This window comes from Asterias amurensis, chromosome 10 (genome assembly GCF_032118995.1).
Source record: "Asterias amurensis chromosome 10, ASM3211899v1".
In the NCBI taxonomy this organism is placed as follows: Eukaryota; Metazoa; Echinodermata; class Asteroidea; order Forcipulatida; family Asteriidae; genus Asterias; species Asterias amurensis.
Genome location: NC_092657.1, coordinates 1,135,069 through 1,158,261, shown reverse-complemented (window position 1 = coordinate 1,158,261; position 23,193 = coordinate 1,135,069). Strand labels below are relative to the sequence as shown.

The 23,193-nt window shown below is 38.0% G+C and overlaps 1 protein-coding gene and 1 long non-coding RNA gene across 2 annotated transcripts in view; one reads left to right on the top strand and one right to left on the bottom strand.

Annotated features, from left to right (window-relative positions):
* The window catches only part of LOC139942848 (uncharacterized), a 53,594-nt gene that overhangs the window by 11,098 nt on the left and 19,303 nt on the right, over positions 1-23,193 (bottom strand). The window contains exon 2 of the long non-coding RNA XR_011786708.1: positions 9,673-9,781. This is a non-coding gene — a long non-coding RNA (uncharacterized lncRNA). The remainder of the gene's footprint in view (positions 1-9,672; positions 9,782-23,193) is intronic.
* Positions 1-23,193, top strand: part of LOC139942838 (one cut domain family member 2-like) — a 58,835-nt gene that overhangs the window by 19,558 nt on the left and 16,084 nt on the right. The window contains exon 2 of the mRNA XM_071939623.1: positions 20,586-20,606. Coding sequence (XP_071795724.1) covers positions 20,586-20,606 — 21 coding nt within the window. The remainder of the gene's footprint in view (positions 1-20,585; positions 20,607-23,193) is intronic.

Here is a 23,193-nt window from a genome sequence, read left to right as displayed (position 1 = left end):
TAATTATAGGGCAGCTGGCTATTAGATGTATAACACTGTGATGGTAATAATAGTGACCGATTGTATTATGCAACATGCTTGTCTGAAAAGCCACTCCTGGTGCAGGAAAAAAATACAGAAGAAAGTGGGCCAAAATTAGTTACGAAGATGATAATTCAAACAACAAATAAATGTTCAAATGAAGTTTGAAGCTTGGTTTTTGTAGTGACTTGTTGATGATAGGGGTGAGTTCATTTAATAGTGATGGATCAGAGTGTTACGGTCAGGCTGTGTAAACAGTACCGTAAATATGAAACAGTTTAAATTAAATGCATTGGCACTTAACTGAAGCATTCATCTCTACAGACCGCTACCCTCATTCAAAATCCCTTCTCAACCCCACAAAATAGTCAGCCACTTAAATAAAATATAAAAAAAATCAGGAAAAATCTCTCACTTGACTGTTTATTCGTAATAAGATTGACCTGATAACAACTACAAGATCAAACCAAGACAAGACCCTGTTAAATAAAAAAGAAGCTTCGGGTTAAGAAAAAAAATGCCACGCATGAGTGACGACACTACGCCGTTATATCTGAGCGGCCGTCCCCCAGTATCCGAGGAAATGTACAATATGTTTCAGTGGGGACCGTTTACGCGGTTGAGTGATTTAGGCGCGCATCAGTGGTTCGATGTTAAAGCAGCGTTCAGTGAGTTGGTTAAAGGAAGAGCAGGATTGGAAATTACGGAAGGAGGTTGGGGTTGGAATATGCAAATGAGATATTGGAAATGTTTTTTTTTTTTTTTTTTTTTTGCTTAAGTGGTGTTGCGTGTAGGAGGAAGACAATGATACTGTGATGTTTTTTGTTTGGGGGAAGGGTTAATTGTGAAGAACATTTAAAAAATAAATCGCCATTTTTAAGATGTTTTTCAGTGTGGTTGAATATTTTTAGCAGGATTTGGGGAGATTTAGGCAATATGATTCTCAGGTTGAATTATAATATAAGCCAGGCTGAAAATGTTGCTTTATTTTAATTTAAACTTAAAAGGTTTGATATAAAATGTAACAGGTGTATATGTAAAGTCAAATATAAATGGCGCTTTATAAAATATGTATTACCATCAATACATTACGAATTGAATGTAGACATAAATTCACTAATCACAATCATACAGACATTTTATTATTTATTCATCAATTTATTTAATAATTATTTATTTGCTTATTTATTTGTTTATTTATTTATTTAGCCCTAAACGATTACTTGTTTATTTATTTATTTTTTATTATTAAAACTGTTTTCGTTTTCTCAAGCAACCAGCCTTCTAATGCATCACACTTTCCACAATGTTGATAATCAATTCAAAAAGTGCATAAATAATTGGGCCTTTATAAATAATCTCAGTTGGCAGGAGGAAGTGAAGAGGAGGAAGTAGAGAGGAAATGGTGCAGGAGATGGAATGGGGAGTTGGTAGCTGGGTCTTGAGCTTACACCATACTACCCACTTCTTCACCTCGCCACTGTCTTTGTTTACAGATTCTATAAAATGTACTTTTAAAAACGTCTTTTGTTGCAATCCACCTCTACCACCATGGTTTCGGGCAATTAATTGCAAGCCACTGTGTAATAAGGACTCCTGACAGCGATGCAGGGCAACCACTTTACCACAGCCCCAGTGGTGATAAAACAAACATGAAACAACCATCGTTTTTCTTCTCTCCTATACCAGTCATTCATCCAAACCATAGCGCCTGATAATTTCAGTGGTATTAAAACTCCCCTAGGTCTACTTTGTTATCCGTGTCTAAATCTTGCTACTGTGTAGCGAAGACATTATTGCCCGGTCATTGTGTAGCAATATTGCCTGGGCATTGTGTACCCAATCAGGTTGTGTCACATTGGAGAACAAAAGCACACCAATATTACAACAAACGGTTCAATTCAGACCAGTGTTTATTCTATTGTTATCCCGTCAACCATCGTCATTGTTCGACTTGTGCCGTGGTATCACCCCCGTTGTGTTACACGTCAGGTTTCCATGTTGCCTCAACCTTGTCGTTGAAATCTCCTCGCTCCTTACTCCCTCAGACCACTCGTAATATTAAGCCTTCACTGGAGAGCCTGAGCAAGCCATGCCCAGCGCCAGATTTCTTAGTGCAATAATGCCCAGTAGATTCAGCTGCTGAATTCGTACATATTGCCCGAGTTTACTCTAGCCTTCCATCAAAGGATAACTTACCAAAAACATCATCATCTCCTCCACCTCATAAAAAAAAAAATCTCAATCGAGGAAAACCCCTTCTCTTCGCACCGTCCTTTCTTAAGTAAGCGTCACACTCACCCCTGAATACAAACTGTTTAAATTTCTCCATGTACGAACCCGCTGGGACTGAGCGTTATTTAATTGTAAGTCCCACACTGTCAATGAACTTTAAGAGAACCGGAGGACACACGCAACAATGAACTAGGGGGGCCTAGGTATCGGGTGATTTTTGAATAGAGTTGGGATGGGGTAAGTTGATTACGGGCAAGAGAGGTGCCCCAGAGAATTGACACACACGCACAGTGGCCTGCGGACCGACGAGCAACTGAAAATAAATGAGAAAAACTGTCTCTCTTTTCTTTTTAGTACAGTAGGGGAAAGAGTTAACTGGGGTCGCCTGTGAAAATGAATTAAGATTGGTAGGGAAGGATTTGGTCTGAACAGAGAGACATGCAGAGGAAATTAGACGTAGAGACGAGACTGGTCAGAAGGTGTCTCGGTGTGTCCATACAGCGTCATCGCGTGCATGATAACACAAATTATTTTAAGATGTGATGTGATTTGATTTTCCCCAGAAGACGAGCAGAGTAGCTTTTCGAAAAGTCGAGACCAAACCTGGCTGTTTTCAGAGCCAACACACTCCCTCAAACAGATTTTATACAGACATCACTTTCGATGTGATTGAAAAGAAAGTCTCAAATTTTCGCACATAAATATTTACAAGACTGATACATTTTATTCTCTGTATTATTTTGAAGATGAAAAAATATAGTTAGCTGTTGCAAACTGCTGACCAACCAAAAGGATCTTACTGCCTTTATAAATACAACCAGAAACAAAATGCCTGACGTTTCGACCCCATAAGAATCTTTCTCGAAGGATGTAAACCAAAACTATGAAGTCATGAACCAAAATGAGGATGGGAAACAATCCATCTGTAAGGAGAGCGTTCCTCGAATCTCGACCCAAAAACATGCAGACCTTTTGTTCTTATTGACGCAGAGTCGAAAACGAAGAGTTCAACTGAGCAAAAATGAATAAGATGTGCTGAACAAACAGACAAAAGAACTAACGCGCAGACGGCAAAATTTACTCCCCCAATATTCCCACGTGTATGCCATGCATGACCTATATTGTTAAAGAGATGACGAAGTTTGCTTGTATTTGACACAATGGTTGAACCATCAGTTGTGGGGGTATACAGTGATACAATAGAGTCATATTGCCAACAAGAAGCTAACCTCATGCACTATCAATGTTTTCAAAGCAGAAAAAAAAATAGGAAGACGGAGTGAAATTCCCCCTTCTCGTACCCCCAAATAAAAAGAGTCTAACAATGTTTAGGCGATCGATTTCCACCTTCAGAATTGTGATTCTGTAAATGTTAAAATCATGTAAAGATGTTACTATTTTAAGAAAATCGTTAAAAGCCAAAGCAGTGACAAACACTCTCTTTTCCATCCATCACCACGACAACCTGAAGCACCATCTCCTAGCCACGCCGTGAAAAAAACCTTAAAAGAACAACAGTCATCGTCTAAGATGCCACTGTTTATTTAAGATTGTTGAGGGAGGAGAAAGGATAACAATACCCTACTGTTCAAAGTGATACCCATTGACAGCAAGAGATTTCATCATTGAAATTAAGTCCGGAGGCAAGACTGAGAACCCTTGCAAGGGTACCTCTATCTCTCCTCCATTTGTCTCCCCTGCTCCCCTCAAATACACTCTCTTTCCCTCTGCTTTTTCTCCATCGCTAAAGGAAGATGCGTCGACCCTGATAGCGCAATGATAAGAAACTAATTTTGAGAATTATGCTACAGGCTTCCTGAGAATTTCAGCTGTCTGCCTCTCTGTGTGCAGTTGGCACGGCAACAGAGGCCCCGTTTTTCTCTATCTTCTTAAAGGGATGCACGAAGGGCTGGTACATGTTACGATTAAACAAAAGATCAGTTTGGGCAACACAAAATCGATGGAACAGTTTTAAAATGTTTCAAAAAAGGACACGTTCATGGAAATGAAATGATGTAAACCCTTTGGAGGAAGCATGTGCCACTGTGTCAATTTGTGTTGCTTGAGGATAACCAGAAATCGTTATAGTACTGCAATGTTATCAAAGACTCATTCCTTCTTAACATAAAAAATAACAACCCAAATAACTAAGGGCATTCTCTATAGGATTTTATTGTAATTCCTGGCCTGTTTAACTCAGCATGCAAGTCAGTTTTATCAAACAATATTGTTTACAAATATAATGTCCTTTTTGTCTTTTTTCTACCCAATGTTTATTAGAAATTTGCCCAGTCAGTTTCAATTTTGATTTATTACTGAATAAACCGAGGTAATAATGTGATTCAAAAGGTGAAAAAACAATATCGCATCCCCTTAGTGATCCATCACTACGTTGTATCGTAAACGTGGTTGTAATCCCTTGCTATATACAGGTGTCCTGTCTAAACTTCAAATAATGACGACATCGGGGAATCCCCCACCCTTCCAAATTCCAACCCACTCAGAGTGTAGTGTTTGTTGATACTTGAGTTCTCATTTTGGGGATACCCCTCTACGTCATCAATCATCATTCCTATACCCATATTTGGACATAGTGGTATTTATGTCATAGTTTGCCTCATTGACCAATTTTCTCAATTGAAATAATGTTTCCCAGTGGACAAATAATTTACTCCACAACTGAGAAATCTACCCACGAAAAAAATCTCCATTTCACTCTCTTTTCCGTCCTCTATGGCCGACAAAATGCCCGACCATACGGAAACTAAGTGTGTATACAGTACGATCAATATATTGAACGGTGTAATTCGGTTTATTGGGTGTACGTGTATTTCATTGTACATGCTTTAGTATGCTACTTTGCCTGTACATCTACGGGCAGTTTAAGCACACAGCAAGGGCTTATGGTATCTGCACGTACTTTGAAGAGAGGATTGTTTCTGGAGATGTTGATAGACTTTTGTGGAATCGATAACAGAGGTGATGTTTGATTCTGGATTTATTATTTGTTCTTTGTCTGTTTGTTGAATTTTAATCTGAATGCAAGACTAAATCTACAATTCAGTAAATCATTGGAAATCAGTTTGACTTTTTAGGGTCTTTTGTTTTCATTACAAGAAATATAATAATTGTTTTGAAGGTCATTTTTTGTGAACCATTTCCAATTTATACTTTCCCACGATTTGCATTATTTGATACCTATGTACACTAAATGTAAACACATCTTGCGTATGGCTTAAAACAACTCACAATGCTTATCAACAATTCACGAGGAATTTGTATTGTTTTATTTTGTTAAATATGGTAATGCTCAAATCAATATAGTAAAAATACTACAAAGTACTATTATTAGGCTGTACATAATACTTTACGCCGTACGCAGATCCAAGTCAGTTTTCTAATTATGACGTTACGCAGTGTAATTTGCAAAAGCCAACTAATTACACCATCCGAACCAAACGTTTTCTCCCCTAGTTATTTGTCCATCACCAAAGCAATGTTGACATTCTTTCACAAACAAACAAACCCCCCTACGGGTTCCCCCTTGTTAATTATGTCGACAGGTCACCTTTGGGTTCGTGTTTGCACACCCGTCAAAACACCTCCGTCCGTAGAAGCAAAAAGAAAACAAACCCCCGTCTCTCGGACGGAGGTGTAAGATCCTGCCATTTACAGTCTAAACGTCTCCTATATTATCGTGTGAGAAAATAGACGGTGAAAACATTGGATGATGTACATTAAAGGAACTGAGACACCGTTGGTAATTACTCAAAATAATTGTTAACATAAAACTTAATTGGTAACGAGCAATGGAGATACAACATTTCGAGAAACGGCTCTCACTGAGGTGACGTAGTTTTTTTTAGAAAGGGGTAATTTCTCACTCAAATATTAAAAGACTTCCAACAAGGGTGATTTTTCTTTCATTATTCTCTTGCAACTTCGATGACCAAATGAGTCCAAATTTTCACAGATTTGTTACACGCTAAGTGAGAATACAGGGCCCGATTTCATAGAGCTGCTTAAGCAGAAAATGTTGCTAACCAGTTCAGTGCTAAGCACAAATTAGCAGGAGACCGGTCAAAGATTATGCATGTGAAATGGTGTTTTGACTGGTAACCAAGTTACTTATTAAGCTTGATTTGATTGTGCTTAGCTACTTTTCTTCTTGTGCTTAAGCAGCTCTAAGAAATTTGGTCATGGGGCCAATTTCATAGAGCTGCTTAAGCAAAAAAATTGGTTAAGCACGAAAATAGCTCGCTTATTTTACACATGTTACTGACCAAAATGTCATGCCATATACATTGCTTGTGACTGGTATTGAGTTATTGTTTGCTCAGCATAACAATTGAGTGTAGTCTTGGCCAGTATTCTGATTTTACTATTCTGATTATTTTGCTTAAGCAGAATTTTTTGCTTAAGCAGCTCTATGAAATTGGGCCCTGGTCTTTGACAATAACCAAAGGTGTCCAGTGCCTTTAACAGCTAAGAGGACCCTGTGATACTGCGGTCTTAGCAAACAACAGCTTCATGTATACAGAGGGCGAGGAGCGAGTACATGAACATCGCAGCGAGAGTGTTTGCTTGCTGATTGTCTGAACAGAAGGCCAAGACGGGAGTGTATACTTAAGGTTTGTGTGACTTGCTTGTGAAGTGTGGACGGAGGATGGGAAAGAGAGGATGGTGAAGAGGGTGAATTTATTGAAATAGTGTCTTGATGCCTCCATGAGACCTCCTTAGAATTCATAATGGGTGGGGGTGGAGGGAGATGGGTTAGACTTCCTCTGTGGTCAGTAGGCAATGACCGATGACTGGTCAGTAGGCAATGACCCATGACTGGTCAGTAGGCCGTGACCTATGACTGGTCACTCAACAAAATTAAAAGTACACTATAATGATGATATGGCGGTCACAGGCCATGAGGCTAGGGTTTAATTTCATAGAACTGCTTAAAATAAGCAGAAAATATTGGTTAACAATATTTTGCTTAGCAGAAGTGCGCAGGATACCACGGTCATAAATTGTACATGTGGCATAGAGTATTTGGGTAAACTAATTGTTTTTAAACGAGATTTTAATAACAAAGCATGTTTAGTTTATACTAAACATTTTAGTTTATAAACACTGTTCACATACACTTGTCACAAAACACCTGAGGGCATTTGTAACACTATTTTTAGACGCCAAAAAAAAAAAAATAAACAAATACAAATTCTAGTGATGTTATTTGAATAATATAATTCATCTTTTCGTTTTAAACCACTCAGTGAAACAGCTGTGCGGGCCGACATTGCATATAAATATTTTTCTGGTGTAATATGCGCAGCCGACCAATTGTTTGAGGCAGTTTCGTTTTTTTTTTTTAAAGCGGCACCATCTGCAGAGGCCATTACGCTTGAAAATCACCTGTCTCTCTTCCCATCATTTGGTTCTCATTTCAGCTCATCCCCATTGTACTTTTTGCCTATGGTTTGCATATCAGGACTTGAATCTCAAAATCCTTGGGTTTTGTGATTATTTTATTTATATTCAGTGCTATTTTTAGTCGGTAATGATAGTCTGGGATTATTTAAGGAAATATATTAAAAATGTTAGTTTTTTTAATGTTGTTGTATTAATGTTATTTTAAGTCGATGGTGATTGTTCGGGATAATTTCGGGGAATAGGTTTTGTGTGGTTTTTGTTTGTTTTTTGTTTTCAATGTTATTTTTAGTCGATGAGCTGTTAATGTTATCTCAATGTTACAAAATGTATCTGTGTTTGTTGTCATGCATTTCCTTAATTAAATTGAATTCCTACAGGTGTTAAACGCCCCAAACCTATTCGGTGTACTGCTGTGGCACCATACACAACAACAGGTGGATTTCACAAAGAGTTAGGACTAGTCTTATCTCGAGTTGGGATCCAGTTACTCGTCCTAACTTAGGATTATCCATGCAATTTGTATATCTCCTAGGACTAGTCCTAAGTTAGGACTAGTCCTAACTCTTTGTGGTTGTGGGTACCACGAACAGAGTTTAGGAACCATGACCCAACAAGCTGTATATTTATCCTACTACGTACTCAAGTCTTAGAATTTACCAAATTCTTAGATTTGAGTCCTTACACTGTAGCACTGCTTTCATCAATTAAACATGTCCTTGTTAAAGCACAAGCAACAGCTTTTAAACGTTATGAAGACACTGGCACCCGGAACGGTTATCACAACATGCCAAGACCAAATTTACATACCATATTTTTCAAACAAAGTTATATTTTGAAGTACATGCTCTAGCTGCAATTGTTTTCAGTATCTGGTTCTCAAAGCCGAAATTATTTTTAAAAAAGGGACATTATCAAATGCATGCATTGTCTGCGGTTCTACAACCAACGTCTTAAGATTACGTGTCCACAAGAAAGATGGTATCCACTACTGTAGTGGAGTAACATCTTATGTCTGCAAGCTTTCCTCTCTGTCAAAGGAGGTGGTTAAACTTCACATCCGTGCGCAGAGATCGTTACCTAATCTGATTAATCCACTATGGCTTAACTATAATCCCCAAGGAAGATGAGATTAAGGGCAACCTCCACCTTATCCTCATGTTCCGGCTTATGGAGGTATAACAATAATGTGGAACGTCTTGTAAGATTTGACGCCATCGGTAAGGAATGGCTTAAACTGGATTTCACGGCCAGGAAAGCGGAAACAAAAAAGTGGAATATCAATAACTTAAAGGGATGTAAAATTGTTGATTTTTGTGGAAGAGTAGTTTAAGTTCCGATCCTTTAAGTTTCAATAAACACAGCAGCCAACCAGTAAACATGTTTTCAAATTAGGCGGTCATGTTTTGCTTTTAGCGACAACAATGAAAATCGTATTTGGGCACGATTCTTATTTGGACCATGGCGATTGAAACAAACAGTTACGATTTGTATTACTTCAAATGCTAAGACAGTAGAGTTAGTATTATTGGAAATTCACATCGGTTTCTACAGCGAATATCTATGTCGGTTTTGCGATATTGGACATTGGACATTCAAATATAGGTTTGCACAGTGAATGTCATATTGAATATTGGACATTGGACATATAGGTTTGTACAGTGAATGTCTATACATGTACATTGTCATGGACGACAGTTTTTCTCAGATGATTTTCTTTTCTCTATGGAATGGTGACGGGAGTGCTCTTCTGTTTTCTTATAGTGCCCCCAGGGAGAACAATTATGAACTTGGTCTTTAAAAAAGGAAGGTGATATTATCAGGAAGGAAGAAGAGTATCTATTCTTCAGCATTTTAGACAAAGCAATCAACTGATTTCACATTCTCTCTATTCATCACACAAAATTATCAGTCTTTGACCATGGCATGGAGAAGAACACCCATTCTTTAGCATTTTAGACAACGTAATTAGTTTATTAAGAATTGCCATCTTACCAGTATTGTATCACAATGAAAAGGATTCACCAATTGCTCCAACCTTGACCACGGGAAGTGTCCATTCCTCCTTAAAACACGGAACTCTCAGACCGTGCGTGATTTTCTCCTGGTGGGTTAAAGCAAAGCCAAGAGGTCAATGTTAATACACAGGTAGCCATCCAAAGCCAAGTTGTATAACCACACAACAGGTGAATTGGTACTGGGTTACACCGTACGTGATCCCGGACAAAGATTATAGAGTGGTGGACACGGAGTGTAGGCTCTTTATTGAATCCTTTTGTGCTAAGAAAAAGTTCACCATAATAAGGTTTTGCTCTTGATTGAGTTACAAACGGTTATCATGTTGCAGTTTGACGGGCATTTTGAGATTATTTTCTGGGTGAGAATCTTTCTTGGAGAGGGTTGAAAGATAAGATGCTTGGAATTTGAATTTGTTCACCTTGAGGCAAAGTGGTCTTCCTTTGTAGTTGTTTCTTTCTGAGACTGTGGTGATGAGGTTCAATGGGTATCAAGATCAATAATAGTTTATAACGATTAATGTTTAAACAAATGTAATATGCACAAAGGATAATTGTGGTTACATCAGAGGTATACCCTACCTTAAAACTTGAAAGTTTTTTTAATAAGCAACACCATCATGATATACCATCGATTATACCTTATTAAGGGGAAAGTGCGTTGGGGATTCAAGCATCTTTCAAAACAAAATTGATCGTGTAATTTGAGGATGTTCGCATAAATAATCTCTTTTAAAAAGTAAACTATAAAGTATTAAACACAACTCACTGAAAAGCGAACTTTTCTTCAGCTTTGCTTTGTTTTGATTTCCACTGTGCATCTTTCTCGTTTCAAACTCACGATTTAATTACATATTTCTGTCTATCATCAGAGGGGGAAATATCTTTTGTAACAAAGGATCAATTGTGTTCATACTCTGCAATTAGATAGCTCCGCTTGCACCAAGGCCAGAAAATGACACTACTATGGTCATAGCGGACCCCGTCAGCATTGTTTACATATTGACATTGGTAGATACATAATAAAAAAAGGTTCGTGCAAGGCGAGTTTGAAGAAAAGAGCGTCAGTTAACGGCATGATCATGACATGGCATGACGCCCGTCTGTGGACAAGTCATGTATAAATGGCGCGCTTGTTACATCACTGTGCTGTGTTTAATTAAAAAGTGACGTTGGTACTGGGTCATGCGTTGTATCCGTTCATTGTTGTTGGCTTTCGCGTCGAGAGACGTCAAAGGGATTTCAGTGACATCGTTCTGTCGATAATTAGAAATGTTTGATAAGGTTTTATTCTCAATACAAATGCTTAATAGCGGTTAGTGATAAAATGTGATTAAATTAGACACTTTTAGATATTAGTTACTCGGTTTTGAAGGGGATTAATTACAATGTCTGTGAAGCGAGGTGTATGAGACTGGGTTTACACGTACAGAGGAAGTTTCTTATTGTTCGAGTATTGAAACACATGGAAAAGGGAGAAAGGACCTGAAGAAGAACGTAGGGTTTTTGCAAGAATTCTTTAAAAAAAAAGCACATCAAAATAATTATCTGAATTGAAAAGTTGGTGTCGAGTTTGTATGTCACTTAATCAGGAAACTCTAAATTAGGTCACGAGGGCCATGACGTCTCCCTGTGTAATACCATTGGTATGTTATAATGGTGTATTCCAATTTAATCCATTCTGTATAGCATATTGTGGGACATGTTTTTCACGATTACTGGTGTTATCCCCACTGTAACCACAAACCACATTCTCTTACACAGTTTCACAGCTTCTTATCACTAATCTTAACCTAATCTTAAAGACAAGTAGCATCCCGAAACTTTTAAGACATGACTCCCTATATAATGATGTCTTCCAATTTAGTCCACTTTGCAGCAAATTGTGTGACATGTTTTTCATCATTATGAGTCTTACCACTCTGTTAACACATTGTTACCACAAACAACATTCTCTTACAGTTTCACAGCCTCTTATCGCTAATCTTAACCTAATCTTAAGGATGAGAGCATCCTTAAACTTTTAAGACATGACTCCATTAAGAATGAGGTTGAACTTCATCATGTCTTCCCAAGACGATTAGTGAGTCTTGAGACCCACTTCCCGCCCCCGAGGGCTTAATCTTATAAATCCCAAGAAAGTTGCTTTACAAGTTGTAAAGACTTTACAGCACTTCTCATCACGTACCCAGTTGACAATAGATTGCAATTTACGAATAGATTGTGGTAGCACCGCGGGAGATGATCTTGTAGATCGTCTTGCAAGACGCTCACAAAAGAGAATCAGTATTTACATCAAAATGAATTTAGATCTCGAGGAACTTATCAGCTTGTCATTGTCTTGGACTGTTTCTTAAAGCATTGAAACATTATACTTAGTTTTGCCTTGGCAGGCCAGTAATGATAACTCTAACCAGGTGTGGTTTCATTGTACTATGCTGCTACCATCTTGATCTTGTCCCCTGTATCCAATAACAGGGCCCAATTTCATAGAGCTGCTAAGCACACCATTTGCTAAGCATGAAATTTCTTCTCAGATAAAAACAGGATTACCAGCCAAATTTCCATTTGTTGCAAAGTGCTTGTTACTGGTATTCAGCTTTTGTTTGCTTATCCTGAAAATCACATGGGAATTTGGTTGGTAAACCTGTTTTTATCAAGGAAGAAATTTCATGCTAAGCAAATTGTTGTGCTTAGCAGCTCTATGAAATTGGGCCCTGAATAGTGCTAATATTCATTGTACAAAAGGACCCGGACTATTTTGCCTTCAGTCTCAGTTTGGTTGCATTGGTTTGAATAAGATCAAGATGTGTGAAGCTATAATAAGTTAAATAACTATAAATAAATAGCAAACTTGCGGGCATGCATACATCTATTTTATAAGAGATCAAGATGGCTGCTCCATGCTTAAGGTCTTTACGTATTTCATTGTCCTTCTATTCTAACTTCTTTTCACAACTTGGCAGTGCCGATTTGAAGATTACGTACACAGAAGAAAAGCGAACCTAGATCCCCTAACCGACAATTATTCTGAGCCAATGTGGATAAAAACGTTACTTTCATCAACAACAAAGAGCGATTCTCATTCAACTGGCATTTGAAGGTTAGACAGGCTTGGCCAGAACTGACAAAACGGTCGCAGACAGTGACCATGTTTTGTGTGATCAACCATGAAATAACAAACCTGTGAAAATTTGGGCCTAATCCGCTGTGTGAATGAGAGCAGGCCTGGGCCAAATCTCATGGCTCTGCTTACCTCCGAATTCTGCGCTTACGATCGCCGAATTTCTGTGCTTGCCTTGTAAGCGTAGAATGCCTAGTAACGTGAAGTACGCACGCCGCTAACCCGTGAAATACGCTTGCCGTAAGCACAGAATTCCCGGCTTCCGTAAGCGCCGATTATGTGCTTACGGTAAGCAGAGCCATGAAATTGGGCCCTGATACTTCACGGAGGCAACGGAGGCGATTGCCTCCGTTGCCCCTGGCCATTGCCTTGGTGCCCTTCAAATGCTCCAGTAGAAATTTACAATTTCCTCATAGGGTGCCCTTTGCCAAAGAGAAAATGCCTTGGTGTCCTTGCCCTTTCAACAACGAAGCATACAGGTCTGTGAGAGTCAGGAGAAAATGGGGATAAACCCATACACAATATTCAGCATAAACACTTTGTCACAATCGCATTCAGCTGTTGCATTTTGTTAAGGTTTTCAGACACAGTTCTCTTGAATATTATTTCACTCATGAGGGAAATATTTTTTGCATCATTTTTTTTGTTTTAGTATGAACTTTATATAACAAGTCAAAAATTAAACGTTTCGACCCTAGCAGAGTCTTTCTCGAAGGCTATAATCAACTGAATCAATTTGACTGATAACTGAGGTAATTTGATAAATTTGACAGTATTTAAGATTTAGGTCTTAATACAAACCAAGTCTCTGCAAACGAACCACATAAACTAAATGCAAATCTAGCTGTCGGTTTGTAACCATTTTGCAACAGCTAATTATATTTTCTTTAAAAAAAATTGCTATAAAAATTTGACAGTATTTAAGATTTAGGTTTAATTACAAACTACGTCTCTGCCAAACGTACGCGCACAAACTAAAAGCATATCTAGCTTTCGGTTAGTAATCATCTTGCAACAGCTCATTCTATTTTCTGAAAAAAAAAATGGCATAGTATTTGTGTCAGTTTGGTAAATTTGACAGTACTTAAGATTCAGGTTTAATTAGAAGCCACGTCTCTGCCAACCGTACGCGCATAAACTAAATGTATATCTAGATAGTCTCCCCTCGATACCAACAATGTGATGACATCATCACAGTCACACGTATGGAATAATTACCGTTATGGAAACAGCATACACCCTATATCCATACGCATGAATGGCGGGCTCACTGAACGATACCCTAATGCTAGCCTATGGCATGCGTTTAGTCACAGACAAAAAACACATGCAAACCCTATACAAACGCTCCTGCTGTAAGTAAACATCGCTAACCTCCACAGTATGGAAGTAAAAGCTTGTATCAACACGACCACGTGCCCCGGTTGCGAGCTTATGAGCACCCCCTCTGGATACATACCCCCCCCCCCCCAAGGATAGAAACACAAAATAATACAATGGTTCTCTTAGAGTTGTATTACTTTTTAGCTAACATGGGATCAACAAATATATATAAATATGTTTGTTTTTTTACTGCAACACGCAATAATACAGTGTTTTTGGGGGGTGTTGTATAATTTGTGAGCTAACATAGGATTCCCCCCCCCCAAAAAAAAAAAAAAAAATAAGACTGCAAAACGAAATAATACAATGGTTCTTTTTATGATGTATAATTTCGTTGGCTAACACAAAGGATCCAAAAACCAACAAGCACAGAACCAAACAAAGGTTCTCTTGTAGCATAGTTCCTCTTCCCCCTAAAAATAAAAGAATAAAAAACGAACAGAAATAAGAGGTGTTCCTGCCTGTTGGCCCGAACACCTAAAAAGATTGAAACACAACATACTACAATGGCTTTTTGGACGTTGTACAACAATTTTGTTGGCTAACACTGAATCAAAAAACACGGAACCAAACATGATATTGGATGGGTGCACGCGTTGGGTAAAACATGCCTGTGGGTTGAAGCTGTAGAAGAGATACCATTCATGAGGGTGATGTGAAGAGATACCATTAACGAGGTTGGATGTGGAGAGATGTATGAAGTGTTTTTAATTTTGAGGTGATGTTTGCTCTGGAGGTAATGACTGATGCAATGAAGAGAGAAAATTAAGACTTTGTAATTAGACGTGGTTGTTATCAGCCTTCTTAATTTGCTGCATTTTCTTTTACGACGGGATGGATATAAGCGGAGATAAATAAGTACGCATTGTTTAGTAGATGCTATTTTTGCATCGGGGATAAGGAATATAAATTGTTTTTGTACGCATTGTGTTTGGTAGATGAGCCATCATGTTAACGATATGTTTGTTACCATCTTTGTTGAAGTCAAATGTGGTTGTTATTTGTTTATGGTATATTCCATCGTTTTGAAATGAAATGGTTGAGCGACCTGTTGATTTTGATTTTCTTTTTGAATACAATATTATTAAATACACCAAGTTCGAGACTGTTGTCAACACTTATCCAAAACTAGAATTTAGACCTTTCAAGACAAATCAATAAGTAAATTAAACAATAAATTCAAACTAAGTTAGACAATATCAAACGAAAACCGTTATCTAACACAACAAATTTGAAATAATCCGTACATAAAGTCACAAATGACAGACACCAACGACAGAATAATTTATAGACCTTTCAATCCCAACAACAAAAAACAACTGATTTTGTGTCCCCTCTGCCCTTTTCCACCTTTGATTCCCAATCTTCATCCTAGAGTCGGAATGTGTTCCAACCATCATCCTTTTTCCAATATCCTCCTCCTAGATTGAAAATCTTACTTCCTCTCAAATATAAAAAGAATACGCTACAGTTTCCTTTTTTCGCGTCGCAGTGCAACCGTTAAATTTGACGTACAAATCAATCACACAATCACAGCATTCCTTCACCCGGATTCGCCTAAACCAATGATCTTTTCCTTCTCCAAGTTCCTTTCGGATCTTTCCCTTTCACTGAAATAATGCCACCAAGGGCAAGTTGGTATCGACGTGGTGCTCCCAAATCGATGAATTTACCTGTTTTGAGCTCGTTTATTAATAAACCGGATTGACGCAGCTGTGTTTAGCAATGAGGTTCCCCTAAGGGCGTGCTCTAAGGGTGCCAATGGTCTCCACCAGTCTTCAACGAGAACTGAGCATGGTCCTTGCAACCACCGGCAGCTGATGACACAAAATCAAAAATCGCGATTCCCTTTCCCGATGTCCTCTATTTCTTCTAAACTTCATCTTTATTTGGGGTTTTTAATCATGGAGTTTCATGGTGACACCTCTTTATTGCAGGGAGCGGTGTTTTGTCTAGGGTTAAACAATTAGACGTAGTTTGAAGTCTGTTTTTGTGGTTTGCAATTTGTTTTTTTATAATGAGATTTCCTCTATCTGAAGTGTAGACACAAAATCAAAAAACACGATTCCCTTTCATGTCCTCTATTTCGTCTAAACTTCATCTTTATTTGGGTATTTTTAACAGGGACTCATCAGGGTGACACCTCTTTATTGAACGCAGCGGTGTTTGTCTAAAGTACTTGAGATAATTAGATGAAATTAATGAAGTACGTTTTTTATGATTAGACTTCCTTTTGTCTGAAGTATTTTGCATTTTGTTTTTCTCAATTTTGATTAGTTTTTTTAATTATGTCTGGTTCTTGATTGGTTGATCTATAAAAAAAAATCACGGTCTAATAAAAATTAGCCTTCTTCATGGTTCGAGATTGTTACAAGTGTTTTTGTTTTCGCATCTTCAAGATTTTTGTCTTCATAAACACAAGATGAGAAACATGATCGACTCATGTTATTAGAAAAGACTTCAGATCAATATCAACATCTCTCATGATCACAGATACATTTCTCCGAGTTTGTATTATTTTTTTGTAAATTTCTTCACTCTTAGATCAAACTACTTTAAAACATCCACTCGTCTCCAATGGTTTTTATTTCATAGACGTCATCATCTTTCTTTCCACATACAACATTCATCAACATGTCTTCTAGCATAATAATTGTAGAAATAATACCCCCAAAAGATGAATAAGAAAATCTCTAAAATTTAATTTTAATTGAAAAGTGAACATCATAAATATACCGTTATGATTCGCATTTAGTGATATAAAATTGACAGAAATTATTAAGAATCATGGCAAGTAAAATTCTCATCTTACATCCACAACTTTATCCAGCTCAATCCACTCCCAAGTTCCTTATCTGCAATACCCTCTTCTCTTAGAGCTCCTTTGTCTTATAAAGTTATACTGTATCATTTATTCAGTCTCAATGTGTCTAATGTTTCCTTTCTTAACTCAAAAAATAAATCATCTTTCATCACTTTATTCCTATCCTCAAAATCACTTCCTCTTGTCTCTTAATTCTCTCATCTTTCTTCCTCTAAACCTAAGATCTACTAACACATCTTATATCATCCTCCTTCATCAGCAAGCCTCATCCTTGGTCTCTAAGACAAATTCTCTTTCATCAAACTCAAGTAAATCATCTTTCATCAAACATCCCTATCCCAAAATCCCCCTTTACACTTCCTCTTGTCACTTATTCTCTCATCTTTCTTCCTCTAATTCTAAGATGTCTTATATCATCCTCCTTCATCATCAACCTCATCCTTGGTCTCCATCTAAGATCCCCCAGTGCTCAACACACACCTTGTAGCCCATGGCATTAACTACTGCCTGCATTTTCAGATCCGCATAATCAAAAGCTGAGTAAACCTCCACTTTGCATTACAGAAGCCTAATGGGGGCTGGACTGCCCGGCCGTGGTCGAATAGACCCGGCGCAGTTAATCAAATGTGTGTACGTTTTTTATTCCTCCAGCTTTATATTGCGCGTGGTTTGGCGCCTGGGTTTCGGTGACGGTTTGGGTAGAGAAAGACGGGGGGGGGGGGGGGACCAGGGTGAATCATCCAAACATATGCATGTGCTTCGAAAAGTGTCTTACCAAACGTGCCATGAAAATTCAACATGTAGGTAGGGGTATTTGGGGGTCCTGAGTCTTTTTTCTCTTCTTTTCTTGGATGCAGCTGCAGGTTTGCGTGTCGCGTGTGGCGGTTAACCACTCAAGCAGACGTGGACATGGAAACTAGACAAGTGGGAACCTGTCAATCATCTTTGGATTACCATGGCAACCATGTGGATTTTTTTGGTGGGGATAAATGGTCATGTTTTGGTCAATGGTTGGGATCATAATGCAAATGTGTGACCACCGTCGTTTGGGTTTCATTCTAAAACTATTGTGCTGATATTTAAAAAATTGCTGTAAATAAACGTTTGTAAAAAAATACTATGAACAAAAACATTCAATTTAAATATTATGTTTAAAATAAAGAATTCAATTTAAAATACTTTGTTCATCATCCTATAAACCTAAGACACAAAAAAAAACTCAATTATTCATTACTTTAAAAAATCTCTACTAGCTGATTGACAAGACCACTAATTTGATTCCCCCAAAAATATTTAATTTGCAGCACATTGTTCAAACCACACACCAGTGAGAAATCCCTGAGACAAGGAGTACCACTTGTCCTTCCCACACTCCTCACACAGCCCCACTAGCAGATAGTCCTATCATCTCATGTACCTCCTTGCCTGCCCTACGTTCAAGTGAAATTTAAAAAAAAACCTCGAGGTTTAATAGGAGTCTTCATTGATTAAACGCACTCCAGTAGATTGATTTATCAATTTCGTCTGAATGGGAGTGGAACTGTGGAACTGTTGCCGTGGTGGTGGCAGGAGAAGCCCCGCGCTAAAAATCATTGCAAAAATCATTGTGTCGTCATTACAGGGTGTAATACATGTTGATTTGCTCTAAAATCAATGGATGTCACTTTTTATTAAGTAGATTGGGGTACCTGAAGCGGAACAGCAAACCGTTTGACTGTCAAAAGAACTTGAAATAAAATTTGTCGACGGTAATAAGGAGAATCATTTGGCGGGCGGGATGGAAGAGGTGACGGGTGCTTTGGCTGATATCTAGGGCGTGTTGGAAGTGTCAGTTGTGGGCTGCGACCGGTGATGTGAAGTTTACTAATAAACTAGTTCACTGTAATTACTGTCTGGGAAATTTTGTTTTGTTCTAAAATGTTTTTAGAGACTTCAATCTTGTATTTACTAAATGAAACTCCAGTTGAGGGAACTTAGTAAGAAGGGTGGGGTCAAGTTGTAATCGGATTTTGTTGTATACGAATGTAGGCCTATTATTATTATTTTTTTAATACAAAGAAATTTTCTTAGAGTTTCATCTTGGGAGTCTCCAAGCTTCTCAAAGTTTCTTGCGAAATTACTTGAGCAAGGGAAGGGGTCAGGAATGGTACAGGGATTGATTACAAGACGTCCGAGTTAACTATGAGGTTCTTGAGTCAGGGATGGGGTCATGGATGGTGGTCCAATGTGTCAGAATTAAGGAAATCTAAAAGTTTATTCGAGTCTAGTAAAGGAAGGGGTCAGGAATGGTTGAGGGATCGGGTCCAATGTGTCAGAATTAAGAAAATCTAAAAGTTTATTTGAGTCTAGTAAAGGAATGGGTCAGGAATGGTTGAGGGATCGGGTTGAAGATTTCAAAATTAGGGAAATCTTCCAAGGAGTATATCAGAGAGGAATGAACTCTCTGTGTACCACCGGTTGACGACTAGCAGACCAAATTAAAAACGCTGCCAGGTCAGCTCTGCCAGGTCAGCGCACTGTTGCCTTGAGCAACGAAATCGAGTAGAATCAGTAAAGCGTTGCTTCTTTCATGCCTCGCAGCCACGAATCAGAAACTGTGGACTACTTGGACGATCACAGCCTCTGGATGTTTTTTACCCTTTGCTGTCGAATTAGGCCAACTTTCGAAGCATTAGGATTACAAGATGAACTTGTACTTGGTTATGTCTTGGGTAATCTTGTGAGTTATACAATGAATGTTTCTGTGGAGCTAAAGAAGAGCCACTAGGTTAATCACATTTGTAGAAGTTAAATTGGGCCAGTTTGCAAGGCAATGGGATTACCAGATGAACAGGTACTTGGTTATGTCTTGGGTAATCTTGTGAGTTATACAATGAAGTTTTTTGTGAAGATGTGTTAGCTCTGAGGAAGAGCCACATGGTTTTATGACATTAGTAGAAGTTAAATTGGGCCAGTTTTCGAGGTATTAGGAGACCAGATAGTGCGTGAACTTTTACTTTGATTCTGTTTTCGGTAATCTCGCGACTTATGTGAAAGTAATGTGCTCTGACCATTAGAAAAAAAGGTCATTTCTCTATGCTCTGACGAAGATTGGTTTTATCACAACGTTTCGATTAGGGTGCTCTAGTGATCGTCATCGGGTGACTGAGCTTTCCTTTACAGAACTTGGGTTGGGTTTTAACAAAAGCAAGATTGAAATACTACTAAGTCCACAAATGCCATAGAATGTTTTAAATCTTTGTATTTATGTTTGCCTATGGGTACTTTCAGGATATACATTTCAGAATTTGTTCCTTTTCTTGGTTGTGTGACCCGTGTATATACAAGCTTTTACATGTTATTCATTTTAATTTACGATCATCTACTTATACTAAATGTCCGGACATGCCATAAAATGTGTTGTGTCTAACCTACTTCAGTAATTTTATTGTTTTGCTTATAATGAAGTTGTCAACTTGTGTATTTTCACCCTAAAAGAAACTGTCTTTATCTTTTGTATGATGTGATTTTCCTTCGCCTTAACTTATTATATGTTACCTTTCTGTTTTTTCCGTTCCTATAGTTACACACACAAGACCAGCAGGTATGTACCCAAACCAAAGCTATTGTTTAAATATAAGCTGACTGGATAACTTCAGACAGAGAGGGCGTCTTATGGACGCCTTGAGTTTATTTAATTTAATGTACAAAGTGCATGACAAACTTGCAGCACATATCCTTTGTTTCACTGTACATTTTAATCCTAATTTTAAAGTCTATGTAAAACACCAAAGCTCAAAATGGGAAACCACTCATCATGAAAGGCTATACATTGTCTTAGATTTTTAAGAAACATTTACTGAGCAAAAAGATCAAGTAAGATATACAAATTGAGAACCAATTTATGAACTCAAGTGAAAACAATATGCTAATTACATTGATGTCATTTAAAAAACAAACTCTCGGCCAAGGCAAACTGGAATTTAAAATGTTGTAAATATTCATACAATTTAAAAGAGCGGTAATACACTCAACTTAATTCTAATCTCAAAGTCAGATTTCAGTTTGTTTTTGTGTTTTATCATCCATTTTACTTGTTTCTTTCACACGTTTATGTTCATTATTTTGTTGTCAAAATGCATGGTGTTCTGTGAGGGTTTCGTGAATAAGTGGAAGGCACTTAAATTGTAACTTCCTGCACTTAGTGCTACTGAATTGTCTGTACCTTTTAAGCAATATTTATATTTTGGGAGGTGGGATTTCATGAAAAATAAAAATCATGAAACTTGGCATTACACGTAGAATATCAGACATGATTTGATCCTCGGGAAAAACGAACAAAAAAGGCTGATTTTAGCAAAGGCTGACCTACATGTACACATGGTTTATGCTCTAAAAAGACTTTTCAAGCTATTTATTCACAGTTACAATTATTTTGATTATTTAAGGACAAACAAAACCAGACTTATGTTGAAAGAATATCATAAGGACGGTTTTAACGAGTATAAGGGCTGACCTACAGTACATGTATTTACACATGATTTAGGCTCTAAACAGACACATTTCAAGCTATTTATTCACAATTATTTTGGTTATTTAAGGACAAACAAAATCAAACTGAAGTAGGAAGTATCATGCCTGGTATTGGACAGTTTCTATAGGTTTACAGAATCTCAACAACGACCACAAAATACACCCAGTTTGTCATAACAAGGGGTATGTTTTTTTTCCTGTGATGGCAAGTCGCCTTCTAACAGAAGGTCGTTCCGCGACTTGTCTCACATCGACATTTTCTCGCATGCCTTTTTGGGTGCAATCTAGGGCATTTAGAGATCTTTTCGTTGCTTGAAGATTGATGTTACCTTGAACTACGGATTCCTTTTATTTATATTTATTTTGATATCGCATCAGATGGAATCTGAGTGTTAAGAATCTGAGTGTTTTGGGCTGATGGGGCTGTACATTTTATTTACACGGATTGTCTTAGTGTAGGCCGTGTTTTCTGCGTGAATGGATCAGGCAAACTCTATAAAGAGTTGTTTAATACCTCACAGTTCAAACTACAAAGACATCGTAGAAATCTGATTTATTTAAAACACTATTCCGCAGTTGTGAGACTGTTATTTTGTCTTGGGTCATTTTGGGCATCACTGAACTCATATAGTATTTTGGTATTCGATAAACTCTGTCCAACAAAGTAAATAGCTCTTTTCTTCACCCAAATGAGTACATTAATCCTTTGGATGAGGAAAACAAAACTTCTGCTATACTTCCATTTAGCCTTAGAGGGCTTCTTGTGTCAACAATGTTGACAATAAGTTGGTACCTCCATCTTGTCCATATAAAGTGCTTTCTGGACTTAGAAAGCACCTTTTTAATTACAATTTAGACAATGCCCTCCCTAACACACATTTTTGCTAAGCTATATTACATGGACACCTTCAGATACAGTCTCTATATGATGGGAATTGTATCTTGTGTCCATCACTTATATGGCTACAGTTCTTTCTTAGGACACACAGTGCGTCTTCAAGAAGACACACAGTGCGTCTTCAACTGTAAGTAATTTTCAGCAGCGCATCATGCTGAAATATTAATGATTCACGGGGGAGCAGACAATTCAGAGGAACTGTGAGGGGAGGACAATGGTTTTTTGTCCCGTGAGACTTTCCGGAGTCGTTTGGTGTCGAGAGTGGGACTTTTACCGTTTTGATCTCTCCTTTGGGGATATGACGTCATCTCTTCCTTGAATTTAATTGGTCAAGAGGGTGATGCATTTATTTTTGGAAGCTTGTCCACCAGGCAGTATGATGGTAGATGATGGATGGAATTTGACTTTAAGAATCAAATGTGTGTGTGTGGGGGGGGGACATGGTATTCTATTCCAATTGGTTGAGGTTGTGAGGTTTTTGTGATGTCACAAAACACCTGTTACAATTACCCATGAGGCATTTTGGATAGGAACTGCCGTTACATGTGAAAGGGTAAGGACACCACAAGGCGTTTCCTCTATGAGGGTATTTTAAGTTTCTACCGGAATGTTTCATCAAGGCAATGGTCACGGGCATCGAAGGCAATTTCCTCTGTTGCCTATGTGATCAGACCCGAAACTTAAACATTTCATTGGGCACCAAGGCAGTGACCTGGGGCAACGGAGGCAACTGCCTTTTGTTGCCTCTATTACATATATC